The sequence below is a fragment of the Chionomys nivalis genome, chromosome 6, assembly GCF_950005125.1.
Source record: "Chionomys nivalis chromosome 6, mChiNiv1.1, whole genome shotgun sequence".
Lineage (NCBI taxonomy): Eukaryota > Metazoa > Chordata > Mammalia > Rodentia > Cricetidae > Chionomys > Chionomys nivalis.
This window is the reverse complement of record NC_080091.1, coordinates 89,623,280-89,639,271: the sequence shown is the minus strand read 5'-3', so window position 1 is coordinate 89,639,271 and position 15,992 is coordinate 89,623,280. Positions and strand designations below refer to the sequence as shown.

General features: G+C 41.0%; 1 protein-coding gene across 6 annotated transcripts in view; it reads left to right on the top strand.

Annotated features, from left to right (window-relative positions):
• Cdkl2 (cyclin dependent kinase like 2) overlaps window positions 1-15,992 on the top strand; it is a 67,596-nt gene that overhangs the window by 2,629 nt on the left and 48,975 nt on the right. For 5 of the 6 annotated variants that reach the window (XM_057773156.1, XM_057773157.1, XM_057773155.1 and 2 more), the window contains exons 2-7: window positions 1,028-1,226; window positions 6,157-6,351; window positions 12,375-12,553; window positions 13,791-13,903; window positions 14,281-14,426; window positions 14,859-14,947. In XM_057773156.1, coding sequence (XP_057629139.1) covers window positions 1,059-1,226; window positions 6,157-6,351; window positions 12,375-12,553; window positions 13,791-13,903; window positions 14,281-14,426; window positions 14,859-14,947 — 890 coding nt within the window. In that variant the 5' untranslated portion in view covers window positions 1,028-1,058. The remainder of the gene's footprint in view (window positions 1-1,027; window positions 1,227-6,156; window positions 6,352-12,374; window positions 12,554-13,790; window positions 13,904-14,280; window positions 14,427-14,858; window positions 14,948-15,992) is intronic. The other variant, XM_057773160.1, reaches the window with a different exon arrangement.

Genomic DNA, 15,992 nt, shown 5'->3' with positions numbered 1-15,992 from the left:
TACCTTTAATCCCAGCACTTATGAGGCAGAGGAAGGCAGAGCTCTGTGAGTTCAAGACCAGCCTGGTCTACAAAACAAAACAAAGCCCTGACTGCTCTTCCAAAGACCAGAGCTCAATTCCGAGCATCTCCATGGCAGTTCACTCCACCTGTAACTCCAATTCTAGGGGGTCTGACACCCTCACACAGACACACATGCAAGAAAACACCAGTGTACTAAAGAAAAAAAGGAAAAAAGCAGAGAAAATTTATTAAAGATTCAGCCTTGATTCAGTGTATGGAAACAGGATTTCTCTTTTTAGCTCTGGCTGTCCTGGAACTTGCTTGTAGACCAGGTTGGCCTCGAACTCACAGAGATTTGCCAGTTTCTGCCTCCCAAGTGCTAGGATTAAAGGTGTGTACCACCATGTCCAGTAGTTACCTATTTTTATTTTATTTGTATGAATGTTTTCTCTGCACATACTTATGTGCACCAATATGCATGCCTGTGCCTAATGCGTATAGAGGCCAGAAGTGGGTGTTGAGTCTTCTGAAATGGAGCTATGACTGTGGTCCATTGTGGGGGTTTTGGGAACCAAACCCAGGTCCTCTGGGAGAGCAGTACATGTTCTTAATTGCTGAGCTGTCTCCAGTCCCAGAATAAAAATTTTGATTTTCATGAAAACCAAATTCAGTTGTGCCCTTTTCATCTCTAAGTGAAAAAGATCATGCTTTGTGAACGTGTTTTGAACGATAGCTTGTTGCTTCACATATTTAAAAATAAATTTATTTATTAATATGAATTTATACAATCTAAAATGTAAGGTTAGTGGCTTTGATTCCTTTGCATTGTTTATTTTAAATTGCATAAACATTTTGAATGCTTAGCTTAGTGTGGGAATGGTAAGAAACTGTGATAGGTTACAGATAGCTGTGAACCTAGTGACTTGCTGTAACAAGGGAAACAATTTCCCAAGAGTGAATTTGCTGGGAGACTGGAGGAAATAGACTCACTTAGCATTGTTAATGCTATGCTTTGGTTTCCACAGCAAGAAAAATTCCTACTGGTTTTAAATTACAATGGAAAAATATGAGAACCTAGGATTGGTTGGAGAAGGGAGCTATGGAATGGTGATGAAGTGTAGGAACAAAGACAGCGGAAGAATTGTGGCTATTAAGAAGTTCTTAGAAAGCGACGATGACAAAATGGTAAAGAAAATAGCTATGCGAGAAATCAAGTTACTAAAGGTAAGTGCATGCACTGAAGATTACCTGGTTCTTGTTCAGAGTCGTGTCACAATTGCAGGAAAATGTGTGTGTCGGGGGAGGGGGGGGGAGTGCGCATTATGTGTGTGCACATGTGGAGGCCCGAGGACAGCCTTGAGTGTTACTGCTTAGCAGCTGGCTACCCAGGAACTTGCCAAGAAGAAAAGACTCTCTGGCCAGTGAGCCTCGGTCTTCATGTCTTCACCTTCTCAGCATACTATGTCATGCCTGGGTGTTCGTGCAGGTTGGGGATCAAACTCAGACTCCTGTGCTTTGCTGATTAGGTGTCTCCCTAGCCCTGTGTTTTTATATTTGTCAAACTTGGTGCATGCCTGCAGTCCCAGCACTTGTGGAGCAGAGGCAGGCAGGTCCCTGTGAGTTGCAAGCAAACCTGGTCTACATAGCAATTCTAGGACAGCCAGGACCATATAGACAAAATCTCTCTCAAAAGAGGCAACAACAACTCTATGTGAGGATTTTCTTCAGGATGCTGTCTCACCAGTAAACAACATGGAGACTTATTAGTAATTATAAATGCTTGGCCGATAGCTTAGGCTTGTTAGTAACTAGTTCTTATAACTTAAATTAACCTATATGTTTTATCTGTGCTCTATCATGGGTCAGTAACTTATCTCAGTACAGCATGCTCATCTTCCTTCTCTCTGTGTCTCCTTCAGACTTCATCCCCGCACCTAGCTATTGGCCGTTTAGCCCTTTATTAAACCAATGAGAACCACACATATTCACAGTGTACAAAAAGATTGTTCCACAGCATTTCTCCCCTTTTGTCTAATTAAAGAGGAAGGTTTTGACTTTAACATAGTAAAATTATATACAACAAAAACAATTATCAAATGAGAATTACAATTATAATATCCAGTCCATTTGTATTTGGCAAATTTAGAGAAAATACTCTTTTATTTAGCCTGGTCTACATAGCAAGTTCCATGACAGCCAGGGCTATATAGAAAGATGCTGGGAATTGAACTCAGATCCTCAGTAAGAGCAGTCAGTGCTCTAACCTGAGTTATCTCAAGCCCCACATTCCCTTTTGGGTAGTTTTAGTATGATGTTTCTTTTCTTTTATCTTTTTTGTTTTTGTTTTTGTTTTGTTTTGTTTTTCGAGACAGGGTTTTTCTGTGGTTTTGGAGCCTGTCCTGGAACTAGCTCTTGTAGACCAGGCTGGTCTCGAACTCACAGAGATCCGCCTGCCTCTGCCTCCCAAGTGCTGGGATTAAAGGCGTGCGCCACCACCGCCCGGCCTCTTTTATCTTTTTTTAAAGATTTATTTATTTAGTTTATGAGTGCTCTAACTGCATGTAAGCCTTTATGCCAGAAGAGGGCATCAGATCCCACTGTGGATGGTTGTGAGCCACCATGTGCTTGCTGGGAATTGAATTCAGGACCTCTGGAGGAGCAGCCTTAACTGCTGAGCCATCTGTCCAGCCCCTACTATGATATTTCTAGTGTTTTGGGCTCCAATTAGCATATTTAACTTCGCCTTACCGTCTCTCCTGATTTGCAGCCCCCATCACGCATTTGCACTGTGCACTCTGAGCAACAATCATTATGATTCCTCATTTAATTCACAGATTCTTTCTTCCGTGGGTCATTAATCCCGGTTATTGAGTTGTCATTTTGTAGTATTTTTAAATGCTTTTTAAATTATGAAATATAATCCATATATGGCCACGGAACAATGTTCTCAGTTGGGAACTCCAGCTGGCTGCCTTAGCTGGCCTCCCAGTTTCTGCTGATGTTGGAAGTGCCCGAATGGAAGATGGTTTGCTATCTGCTGTTTCTGTCCATCTGCTGTCAGATGATTTGTTCTTTATTTTTGCTTGCCGCATACTTCATAGGCTCACTCATTCTAAACCAAATGCATGGCTTTCACAAAGCATTCCCCACAGAACACACACTTAATACTGTTAGTGATGTATGTAGATTTCTATTTGTTAGCTTCCTGTTGTCTTTTATACTGTTTTTCAAGTCTTTCATCATTTATTCTTTTGCCAGTCTTTTAGCAATTATATGAAATACTATACAATCTTAACTTACTAATGTCCCCAAATAGCTGCTTTTGCAATGAATATTCTTAGACATTTTAAATGTACTTGTTATGGGGTGGTCACCAGATAAGATGGTTTGGGCATGGTTTTAAGCCTATAGAAAGACTTTATTAGCCAGCTGACAACTGTAATGGGTGTTCAGGATTGCACTGTAACCCAAGCCTCTCTGAGGGTGAGTTTTTAAGTTCAAAAGCCATGTCCTGGGTTGACATACTTCAGCTAACAAGAGCAGTTAGACGGAGCAGAACTACAGAAGCCAACAAACAAGGTTAGTACATCTAGAGACTTTCCTAGAACTATAGACTTGTATGGACTAGACCTTTTAGTTTGGCAGGTGGTGCTGTCTACATGCTGAGTTTTACAGCCTGAATGGTACTTCTGTTATGGAGTCAGCTGTGCCGAGGCATGGGGCCCTGTTATGGTACTTCCTCCTTTTCATCCCTTTCCCCTTACAAGAGAGATATGTTATTACCTCTATGTATTTTAATTCTCTGTATTGTTAGATATGCATAGTTGGCATTTATTGGGATATTTTAATATTATCTTTTGTTAAGCAGTGGTGGTGCATGCCTTTAATCCCAGCACTCACGAGGCAGAGGCAGGAGGGGCTGGAGAGACGATGTGGCTGGCAGTCATGAGTGCTCACCACTCTTCCAGAGCCCTGCACTGGATTCCAGCACTCACATCAGGTGGCTTCAGACTACCTGTACTTCCAGCCTCAGGAGCGCTAATGCCTTTCTCAGGCCCTCATCAACATGCTCACATACATGAACTACACTCAGACTGAAGCATAAATAAATAATAAGTAAAAGAAGAAATAATTTACCTGAACATTTGGTTGTTTTCCCTTTCTTATTTATCATCTTCAGTTTTCAGGGTTTCGTTGTTTATTTCCATTATGTAGTTATGTTATAGTATATAGTCCAGGGTGACTATATCTGTGTATATATTATGTAGTTATGTTATAGTATATAGTTCAGGGTGACTATATCTGTGTATATATTATGTAGTTATGTTATAGTATATAGTCCAGGGTGACTATATCTGTGTATATATTATGTAGTTATGTTATAGTGTATAGTTCAGGGTGACTATATCTGTGTATATATTCGAGGCCAGCCTGGTCTACAGAGCAAGTTCCAGGAAAGGCTTCAAAGCTACAAAGAAAAATTCTGTCTTGAAAAACCAAACAAAAAATAGAAAACAAAAACAAACAAACAACAAAAAAGACTTCAGTCAGTTATGATGGTACGTGTTTATAGTCCAAGTACATGGGAAGCTGATCCAAGAGGATCAAGGCTACTTGAATCTCTGCCTGAAATCCTTTATTTTCTTTAAAGCAGATTTGTTAGCAAGGAATGCTGTTCATTTTTGTCAGTATGAAAAATATTTTTGTTTACTTTGTTTTTGAAAAAAATTATCCACAGAAAATAGAATTCTTTGAGTTAATTACATTATTTCAGAATTTGATCCCATTGTTCTGCTGTCTCAGTGTTCCCGTGAAAAGTTAAGTTAGCTGTCTGTTTTATTGCACTTTTAAAAATAAAGATTTATAGCTGAAGACAGACACTTAAAAGAAATTCCACACTAGCTCAGAACTGAGTACAATAGAGGGTTATTTATTTAGGGGTAGACTCACAGATTACAGTCCTCTGCACAAGTGGGGAACAGGAACCGAAAGAGAGGCCGGATGCATGCTTTACCTTGGCATATATAGTATAAGAGGCCATGCCCAAGTGGGCTGGTAACTTAAAGGCTACTGGCGGTAGGGATTCCTACAGCACATAGCCAGGTACTATAGCACACACCTGTAATCCCAGCACTCCAGAGGTGAAGGCAGACGGATCTCTCTGAGTTGAGGCCTTCTGGTCTGTGTACTGAGTCCCAGGATAACCAGACCTATGTAATAAAGATACTCTTTCAAAAAATAAAATAAAATGTTTGCTTCCTGATTCATAGCCATGATGCCCCTATGTGTATAATGTTTGTTCCTGTGTAAAACTGATAAATTGCCCATTTTCAAAATTGTACTTTTTTTTAACTTAAATACAATTTGAATGGCTGTCATATTACTTGATCACATATTCTAGTGGTTTATTCCTTTTAAAGGTGGTAACAGTTTTTTATTTATATTTGATGAGTGTCAATCTGCCATTTGTCTTACTCTTTTCACATGGCATTGTTGAACAGTTCTTGGAATTTCCACCCCTTCCATCTGTCCCCTCCCTCCCTTTCTTCTTCTTTCATGTTAGAGATGAATCCAGGACCTGGCTCGTGTTGGTTAAGTTATCTGTTACTGAACTGTGTCCTCAGGCCCTTGCGTGTTTTTAGTTTTATGATAATATAATATTTTTGGAGTAGCTAATGGTAAGAGGTTCATTTAGGGAAGAGGACAGGATTTTGCTGAGGGTAACAGAAATCCACCATGGTTCCTAATCATTTCTTTGTGTCATAGGGCTGAGTATAGAATTGAATTCTGTTAACCTTAATTTCCCTAAATTTGTAATTTCTGATTTTTTACCTAATGAAATTCTTTTTTTGTCTGATAGGTTCTTTCCAGCAAGTGTCTGTGTGGTTGTTACTATCTCCCTTCCCTTGTTAGTCTTTGGTGCCATTCGGTTCTGAGGATGCTTTTTAATGTTTTTTTTTTTTTTCTCATTGACTTTATTGTGATCTCTGAGTGGAGGAACAATGTGCTGTTTGCTGTTTTAGAGCTCAAATGTTCTTTTACAATATGCACTATATGCTTTGTATTTATGTATTTCTCATACTAGCACCTTTTAAAGAGAAGTTAATTGCTCATAACTTGGCCTTCTAAAATTATTTTGCAATTTTTATAACAGCAACTGAGGCATGAAAATTTGGTGAATCTGTTGGAAGTATGTAAGAAGAAAAAACGCTGGTACCTAGTCTTTGAATTTGTTGACCACACGATTCTTGATGACTTGAAAGTATTTCCAAATGGACTAGACTATCAAGTAGTTCAAAAGTATTTATTTCAGATTATTAATGGAATTGGATTTTGCCATAGTCACAATGTAAGTATTATGATGCCTATTTTGCAAATCTTTGACTATCTAGATACTAGTAACTTAGTTTAATGAGATAGTTGTTTTGAGTTTGAATTAGTAACATGATTGAAATGAATTGTATTATTCCGATATTGCTGAACTTCATGTGTCACATGACACATGAAAAATTTCTAAAAGATGGTATTTCTAAAAAAATGGTCGGCCTGTAATGGTTTAGATGAAAGTGGTGTGGGTCCCAAGTGTGCGGGAAGCAGTGGGTGAGAGACAGAGATGAATAGGCATGCCATGCAGAGTGGGTATTTATTTAGTGGGTTATGGAGGGGGGAGGGAAGAGGAGGGGGAGAGAGAAGAGAGAGAGAGAAATGGGGGGCGGAGAGGAAAGGAGACCACAGCCACTTCTTTCGGAAGAGAGATGAGCAGAGAGCAAGCAGGTTGGAAGTAGAAGAAAAATCCAATTGCCTCTGTGGACACAAGGGAGTGGAGTGGGCGGGTCTTATCCCTGAAAGGGACAGGACAGACCATTACAAGTACCTATTAAAATGTTGAAAGGGTACACAATAGACATCCTATTCTCAGTAGCTATATTATGCATTTAATAGTTGGTTGTAGTTATTTAGAGTCTGTACACTAATTTTATAATCTCCGTTTATCTGTTAATTTATTAATCTCTAATACTGATGTATTTAAAGTAAGTTGCAGACATTAGTAACCTTTTGTACACAAGTTGATTGATCACTGTGTGTGCCCATGTCACAGTGTACAAACTTGCAGGAGTCTGTTCTCTTCTACTGTGTAAATCTAGGGAATTGGTTTTAGGTTGTCATGCTTGGTGGCAAGTGCCTTTATCCATTGAGCCATCTATCTAGCCCTGAAGAATGCTACAATTCTAAATACTTCACTAATAAACCAGACTTAAACATTTGTTCATTGGCCATTTTTCTTTTCTTTCTTTCTTTTCTTTTTTTTTTTTTTTTTTTTTTTTTTTTTTTTTTTTTTTTTTGGTTGTTCAAGAGAGGGTTTCTCTGTAGCTTTAGAGCCTGTCCTGGAACTAGCTCTTGTAGACCAGGCTAGCCTCGAACTCACAGAGATTCGCCTGCCTACGCCTCCCAAGTGCTGCGATTAAAGGCGTGTGCCACCACTGCCCGGTGGCCATTTTTCTTTCTAACATAACATTTGCTGAGTGGATTAGGAAAATTTGAAGTATATACCAAGTAGTATATGTTTTGCTGGCTCATGTTTTTTTTGCATACTTGTAAAGTATGAGAGTATGAAAATCTCTGTTCTTCTCATCTAGTCTATAGCAACATTTTTTTGTCTGTTGAATGTCATAGAAAAGCACCTACAGGACATAAAATGAGTAACTCAACATATGCTTTTACAGTTTTACAAAATATTTTATGTAATACCTCTTTGTGATTACACTCATCATGAGTGATAGTGGTGTATAGTTTGAAAACTGAAGATAATCCGTTGGTAGAGTTCTTGCCTAGTATACACAAAGTCTTGATTCTGAGCACCATAATCCAGTTATGGTGTACATTTCAGGAATCCCAGCACTTGGGAGGTAGAGGCCAGGACAGTTGGCTAAGTAGCAAGTTGGAGGCCAGCCTAGGCCACATGAGACTCTTGTCTCAGCAAATATATGAGAAGGGACTGGAGAGACAATGTCGCAGTCACGTGCTCACCACTCTTCCAGAGCCCTGCACTGGGTTCCAGCACTCACATCAGGTGGCTTCAAACTACCTGTACTTCCAGCCTCAGGTGCGCTAATGCCTTTCTCAGGCCCTCACCAACATGCTTATATATACATACGTGAACTACACTTAGACTGAAGCATAAATAAATAATAAGTAAGTAAAAGAAAAAATAATTTACCTGAACATTTGGTTGTTTTCCCTTTCTTATTTATCATCTTCAGTTTTTAGGGTCTTGTTGTTGTCTATTCTCATGTAGTTCAGGGTGACTATATCTCTGTATATATATATATATTTCAGTAGAAACATCTAGTTTAATTTGGACCTAGGGAAATAATTGGCTTTCCTCGTGAATCCCCTAAATCAATGATCCACTCTCAGAAAATTGATTTTTGAGAAATGTAGTTTTGACATTGTTTTTATAATGAAACTTCACATAAATCAAGCTTAAAAAACTGAATGCCAGCTTAATAAGTCAGAGATATGTTGTCATAGGAACAGACTACATGATATATAATTTGTTGGATATGCAGGAATTGGATCAGTATGAAGTTTTAACATATTAGTAATTTTTCTCATTGCTGTGATATAATCTCTGATCAAAGCAACTTAAGGAAGGCTGGGCTGATCTGGTGCACATTTGAGAGTACAATTCATCGTGGCAGGGAAGTCGTGGTGGCAGGAAGGGAGGCAGCTGGTCGCATTGCGTGGCAGTCAGTGAAGCTGGTGCTCAGCCTGCTTGTCCCTTTGACTCAGCCCAGGACCTCAGCCTATGGAATGGTGTCCCCCACGTTCAGGATAGGTCTCACTTCAGTTAAATTTCTCTGAAACTGACCTCATGGACACAGTCAAAGGTTTGTCCCTTCAAGTTGATAGTCAAGACTCACTTTGATAAGTCCTTCTAATGAAAAGATAACCTCTCCAGTTCCAAATGGCCAGCTCTAAAAAAATACAGACTAAATAGGTTGTATTTAGAAGTACATATTTATATAACAACAACCAATGATTAAGGGGCCCCAAATTTGATAGCAAGGAGGAATATAATGTAGAGATTGAAGGGATGAAAAGTAAGAGGGAAACTATATACTTACAGTTTCAAAAAATTAAAATAAATAATTAAAAACAAACAGAAAACACAGTTTCTTCCCAGTGAGTCTGAAATGCTTAGCTTTGGGTGAGTGCACTCTATGTTCATCCTGTCCTAAGAGTAGGATGACCAAGGAACTTAGCGTATGGTGACATCATTAGCTGGCTTGCTCTCTCTCTCCCCTATCTGTCTCTGTTTCTGTCTGGCTCTCTCTTTTGGAGACAGGGTATCTCTGTGTAGCTCTGGCTGTACTGGAACTCACTCTGTAGACCAGGCTGGCCTTGAATTCAGATCCTTCTGCCTCTGCTTCCATTGTCTTGCTTTCTGTTGAAGAATATTTCAGTGTATTCTGCTTATACATGCATTACTGTCCCTTTATTTTTTATATCCTTATGACTGATCAGCCTATATTTAACCATGCAGCCTGTCTTCAAGGTACAGGGTTTAATATTTTAATATTGACTGCCTCCACATTTAGAACATTTCTGTATCTATACAAAAGTTTTTTGTTTTCTCTCATTAAACTTGTTTTGTTTAAGTGGTTCTCAGCCTGCAGTTCTCGACCCCTTGGGGGTTGAATGACCCTTTCATAGGAGTCTCCGAAAACCATCAAAAAACACAGATATTTACATTATGAGTCACAACTGTAAAGTTACAGTTATGAAGTAGCAATGAAAATCATTTTATGGTGGGGCACATGATAAAGTGCATTAAAGGGCTGCAGCGCTGGGAAGGTTGAGAGCCACTGGTTTAAAATTCTCATTTTAAAATGGGTCTCAAAATTTTGTCAAAGATTTATGGTCAAGTTGTTTCCATTAAAACTGTCACATGTGTGCACACTCACACATGCACAAACACAAAATGGTCCGTAAAACACACTTCTTTTGCATGGTCGAGGATAGAAGGGGAGAGGCGAGGAAGGAAGGAGAGTGGAAAAAAATATAGTTCAATAAAAACAATAACCCCCCAAAACCAAAAAAACTCAAACAAACAAAACAAACAAATACCATGCTCCTTTCCTTAGGCATTTCATGAAGTTAGTGCTATCTTCCAGCTTCCTACCAGAATGGCGATCACTCTTCTTTAAACTCCGCAAGCTGTAAGCTGTGAGAACTGTATGACAGTGCAGTGCAGGGACATAGGGCTCATTTGACCCGGGGGTCCAGGATAATTGCCTGAACCGTGAAGCCAGCTGCTTCCATTGGTGCGTCGTTGCTGTCACCAGCAACATTGCTGTGTCTAACATATATTTGACAAACGCATGCTTGACATTGAAGCTCACACTGTTCCCAGGAAGAGAACACTCAAAGTTTCATTGTCATTTCAGCAGACCATGCTTCTGTTGTGACATTGACTGAAGCAAAGGTTCAGTCTTTGCTTGGCCCACAGGGACAGTAACCATGCCACCAATATCATAGACATCCTGGAGGGCCAGTTGCAAAGCTGCCATCAGTGTGGTCCCACTGGCACTGCCGTCTTTCTGGGTGACATTCTGTCCCTTGAGCTAAGATGTATTGTAGCAATTGGCTCAGCACGTTGTCACCATTCCAGCCAGAAATTGGTACAAATGCTACTGGTCAGGGTTGTAGCCAATTTCCTTTTTAAAAATTAATCTTTACATTTATTTATATACCAGCCAGTTTCCCCTCCCTCCTCTCTTCCCATTCCCTCCCTCCACTTCCTTTCTACACCCCCATCCACTCCTCAGAAAGGGGCCGGCCTCCCATGGGAGTCAACATAGCATGGCATATCAAGTTGAGGAAGGACCCCCCCCACACACCTGCATCAAGGTTGAACGAGGCATCCCATCATAGGCTATGAATAGGTTTCAAAAAGCCGGCTCATGTGCCAGGGTCAGACCCTGGTCCCACTGCTAGGGGCCCCACAGACCAAGCTATGTAACTATCACCCACATGTAGAGAGTCCAGGCCGGTCCCATGCCAACTCCCTAGCTGGAGTCTGTGAGCTCGCACAAGCTCAGGTCAGCTGTCTCTGTGGGTTTCCCTGTCATGGTCTTAATTCACACCCCCTCCCCCACTACATATATAATTCCTACTCCCTAGCCAATTTTATTAATGTAGGTGCTGATTTCCTTAACATTACTTCCCACCTCTTCTGGCTCAGTGGAATCTATTTTGTTGACACCAACAATTAGCTGATTGATGCCCAATGTTTAAGCCAGAAGGGCATGCTCAGTGGTCTGCCCATTCTTAGAGATACCAGTTTCAAGTTCACCAATATCAGCCGTAACAATCAGGACAACACAGCATGAGCTTGGCCTGTAATGACGGTTTTGATTAAATCTCTGTGTCCTAGGCCACCAGTGATAGTCACACCATGTTTGCTGGTCTCAGACTTCTGCAGGGAGACGGCAGTAGTTATTGCAGCTCTCATGCAGCCTTCAGTTCGCCCAGAAGCAGGTGCACTTGAAGGAGCCTTCTCCTGCTCGGCAGCCTCCTTCTTAAACTTTTCCGTGGTTTGTTTGCTAATTCCACCACATCCGTAGATCTGATGGCCAGTCCTGGAGGCTTGGCTGACTCCGGACGTCCAGTAATGGCGATGTTTCTGTGAGTCTTTTTCTTTCCCATTTTGTCTTTGAATTAGTGGTGTTCTGATGCAAACCAGTAATGAAAAAGAAACATTCATTTTTGATGAGAGAACAGACCTCGCTCTAATTTATGAGTTCCATCAAAGCAGTAGCATTTCCTGAGGTCACACTGCTTTTTCCTACTCCACTCTCAAATTCTCTTAGGTTATGTTTCTGTACCCTGCTTTCTCCTTACACTCCTATATCTCTACTGCCTATTCCCAGCCCTCTCTAAGTGGAAACTATCATAGCACCCATTTCAGGGGGGTTGTGTGTTAAAATTAGTTCAAGTCTGCAAAACTTCATGCAGTGCCTGACACATGCGTGGCCAAGTGGTTGCTAACGTATTATGATATTTAAAAATCTATCATAAAGCTTATATCTTCTGTAAAAATTTTCCTTGACTGCCCCTAGTCTTCAACAACATGTTTATTTCCTGGTCTTGATAGTAGTAATTGACTGAAAGTTGATTTGTTGGTTAATGATACGTATTTTATTTAATATCTTTGCTGGTTTAGCTAATCCTTGCAGCATGGATGTTCCCTGTCACCCCACTTGTGTCGTACTCTGAGAGGAACAGCAGTAGTGCCCTGCTCATGGCAGGCACCCCCCATCATTAATTTGTTAACATATTTTATGCTCTGTGTGTGTTTTGTCTTAGATCATACACAGAGACATAAAGCCTGAGAACATACTAGTCTCTCAGTCTGGTGTTGTGAAGCTATGCGACTTTGGATTTGCACGGACGTTGGCAGCTCCTGGGGAGGTTTACACTGACTACGTGGCCACCCGGTGGTACCGAGCTCCAGAACTGCTGGTTGGTGACGTCAAGTATGGCAAGTAAGAGTCAGGAATGAGGGCGCAGATGCAGAGTCTTCAAGAGTGGAATGTGTCTGTAATGAATGACCCACTTAACACTGAAAGGCAGGCCTGGATTCAATTTTTAGTGAGTGGTTTGTGACAATCCCTAGTACATTCTCTTTGGAAGTTCTTTTTAAAATTTCCTTTGAGGGCTGGGTAGCTCAGTGGAGTCCTTGCCTGCTGCAGTGAGATCCTGGTTTTATTTTACAGAATGCCAGGACAAACCAACAAAAAGCTAGTGATATAACCTGAGGTGGATATACTTACTTTAAAGGGAAACTGAGTTATTTGAATGGTCAGAAAGAAATGTTAGTGTCTGGAGGGATGGTCCAGTAAGCACAGAAGGCACCCGAGTTTCCAGCACCCACTCTGGTGGCTCACAACTGCGTGCAGCTCCAACGGCAGGAGTGATGCCTCTACTCTCCTTGGGCGCCTGCGCTTATGTACACACCCTCATCATGTACACTTAGTTTAATTAACAGTTAAGCAGGGTGGGGTAGCGCACACCTTTCATCCCAGCACTCGGGAGGCAGAGGCAGGTGGATCTCTGTGAGAAACCCTGTCTCGAAAAACCAAGGAAAAAAAACTTAAAAAAAAAAAAGATTTTCAAAATCTAAGTTGTCTTTATAAGAGGGGAAGACTATAAATTTTACTTTTAACAGAAATTTTCCTAAAACATTTTCTATAATTTTGATGACATTAGACATCCAGTAATCTTTTTTGAATTATTGAGTTTTCATTTTACTTCACTGTTATAATTTTTGTAGTATTTTATAATTCAGCCATGACTGGGCAACTTCAGAGTCGCTGGCTCTATGCTGGCACGTTATTTTAGTTCTGACTGATGGTTACTCTGTATCAGTGACTACTTCTTTTCTCTGCTGTGCTTTGTTTAGCATTCTGAGAACTACACTGAGAGCCTTGTTAGAGTGAGTGCTGAAGGGATGGAGGGAGCACAGGTGCTCAGTGGCACTGCAGAGCCTAATTTTCAGAATAAAGGACACATAGCCAGTATGGCTTTTCAGGATTTTTCTCCCTTAATAGCAGATGGTTGAAGCTTCTAGGTGTCTCACATATTAAAACAGAGGGTTTGAATTCTTATAGAGAAATGACTTTAAGTGACAAGGTTTACTTCTGTGCCTCTCAGTGTCAAGAAGATGCAGGCATGGGAAAGGTGTCAGGATGCCACATCTTACATCACCTCGCTTTTTTCCAGGGCTGTTGATGTCTGGGCCATTGGTTGTCTGGTCATTGAAATGCTCATGGGGCAGCCCCTATTTCCGGGAGAATCTGATATTGATCAGCTACACCATATCATGACATGTTTAGGTAAGAGTGTCCATCTGTGATTTAAATTTTACAGTTTTTTTCTCTGTGTGTTTATTGTTATGATACCTTAAAGATGATGCTTATTTATGCTGGGCGGTGGTGGCTTTTAAGGCCTTTACAGTAGCAGGTCTATCTATCTAGGCTGATCTTGCACACAGAGTCCCTCTGTCTTTACAGTAGCAGGTCTTTCTGTCTGGGCTGATCTTGCACACACAGAATCCCTCTGTCTTTATAGTAGCAGATCTGTCTATCTAGGCTAATCTTGCACACAGCGTCCCACTGTCAGCTTACTGCTTTCACTGCTTCCCTACGTCACCGTCTCTGCGCCATTTCTGTCGACTATTACTGATGAAGATGGATGCTGGGTTTTTCCCCAGGTAATTTAATTCCAAGACACCAGGAGCTGTTTTATAAAAACCCCGTGTTTGCTGGAGTAAGATTGCCTGAGATCAAAGACACAGAAACAGAACCCTTGGAGTGCCGCTATCCCAAGCTCCCTGAAGTTGTAATAAATCTAGCAAAGGTAATTGTTCTTTTCCTTCTTTGTGATAGGAAATGTGTATAGTGTGGAGACTTGGTTCGTGCATGTGCTTCCGTCCGTCCGTCCGTCCGTCCGTCCCTCCCTCCCTCCCTCCCTCCCTCCCTCCCTCCCTCTCTCCCTCCCTCCCTTCTTCCTTTTCTTCCTGCTTCCTATTCCCCTTCCCTACTTGATCTTTTAGGTCAACAGCTTCTCCAGATGATTTTAAATTTGTTCCTTGGACAGACCGCTTCTTGGGAACTTGTGTATTCATTTACACCTGCAGACATTGAATGCTGGGTCGCGTTTGTGACATATCAACCACTGGTGGTCACTGTTGTGATTTGTGCTGTTTTCTGTTCATTGGGTAGAAAGAAGAAATCTAAAAGTAGACAGCTGTTCTTGAAGAAGACTTTTTATATGTTCTTGATTTTTCAGAAATGCTTGCATATTGACCCAGACAAAAGGCCCTTCTGTGCTGACCTTCTACAACATGATTTCTTTCAAATGGATGGATTTGCTGAGAGGTACGGTACCATAGTGCTTGCCTCTGCTCTGCAGGCCATAGGAGCAGGGTCAGAGGGAAGTCTCCTTCACAGTCTCAGTGTCGCATTTGTTACCGCCACCCTTGCAGGACGTCAGTTTTCTGTGTCCTACTCCATTCACCCGTAGCGGTAGCGTAATTCCTAAGGGGTGGTTTCCTGTGTACCTGGAGCTGCAGGTTTTCATGAAACAGTCTCTTCGCATTTCTTCTTCTGTCTTCTGAGATGGCAGCTACCATTCTGCTCACTAATTATTATGTTGCTGCATCTGCGCAGTTGCCATCTCCTGTTGCTGGCAGACTCATGCCACACCTGGTCCAGTGCTGCTGGCGTGGTTCCCAGTGCTGCTCCAGATGTTAGCCTTGGCTCAGCTGACTGAACAAGAACCAGGAGAAGAGTGGCTGTGACAGTGCTGTTTATCTGTTATATATGTACAGCATAAATGTATATTTTTTTATGTCTTTGCATGTATATCTGAATTGTGTATGTGCACATGAATGGATGTGCTCTTGGGGGCCAGAAGAGGGCGTCAGATCCTTAGAACTGGAGTTATAGGCATGGTTTCCAACATGGGTTCTGGGAACCAAACTCAGGTCCTCTGCAAGGGTAGTCATTGCTCTTAACCTCTGAGCCATCTCTCCAGCCCACAGTGCATTCTTAACTGCTGAGTTATCTTTCCAGTACTAAAGCTTCATCATTATACAAATCCCTTTAAAAATCTAGCTTAATAGACGATATCTGGATTCTTATATTTGCTTCTATAGTCATTAGTGAACACCATAGTATGTTATTTTAGTTGCATAAAACAAATGTATCTCTAGAAAAGTGGGAAAGTATTTTAATAGTCTTTTGAAGTAATTTAGTATTCTTTGATTCTATGTCAAACTTTAATATTATACCAAAACCTGGCATTGTTAGTTTCTTCCTTCTTTCTTCCTTTTTTCCCCCTTTCCTCCTTCTCTCCCTTGGTCCCTTTCTTTTTCTCTTCTTATTTTTAATATTCAAGGCAGGGTCTTACACTGTACTTCTG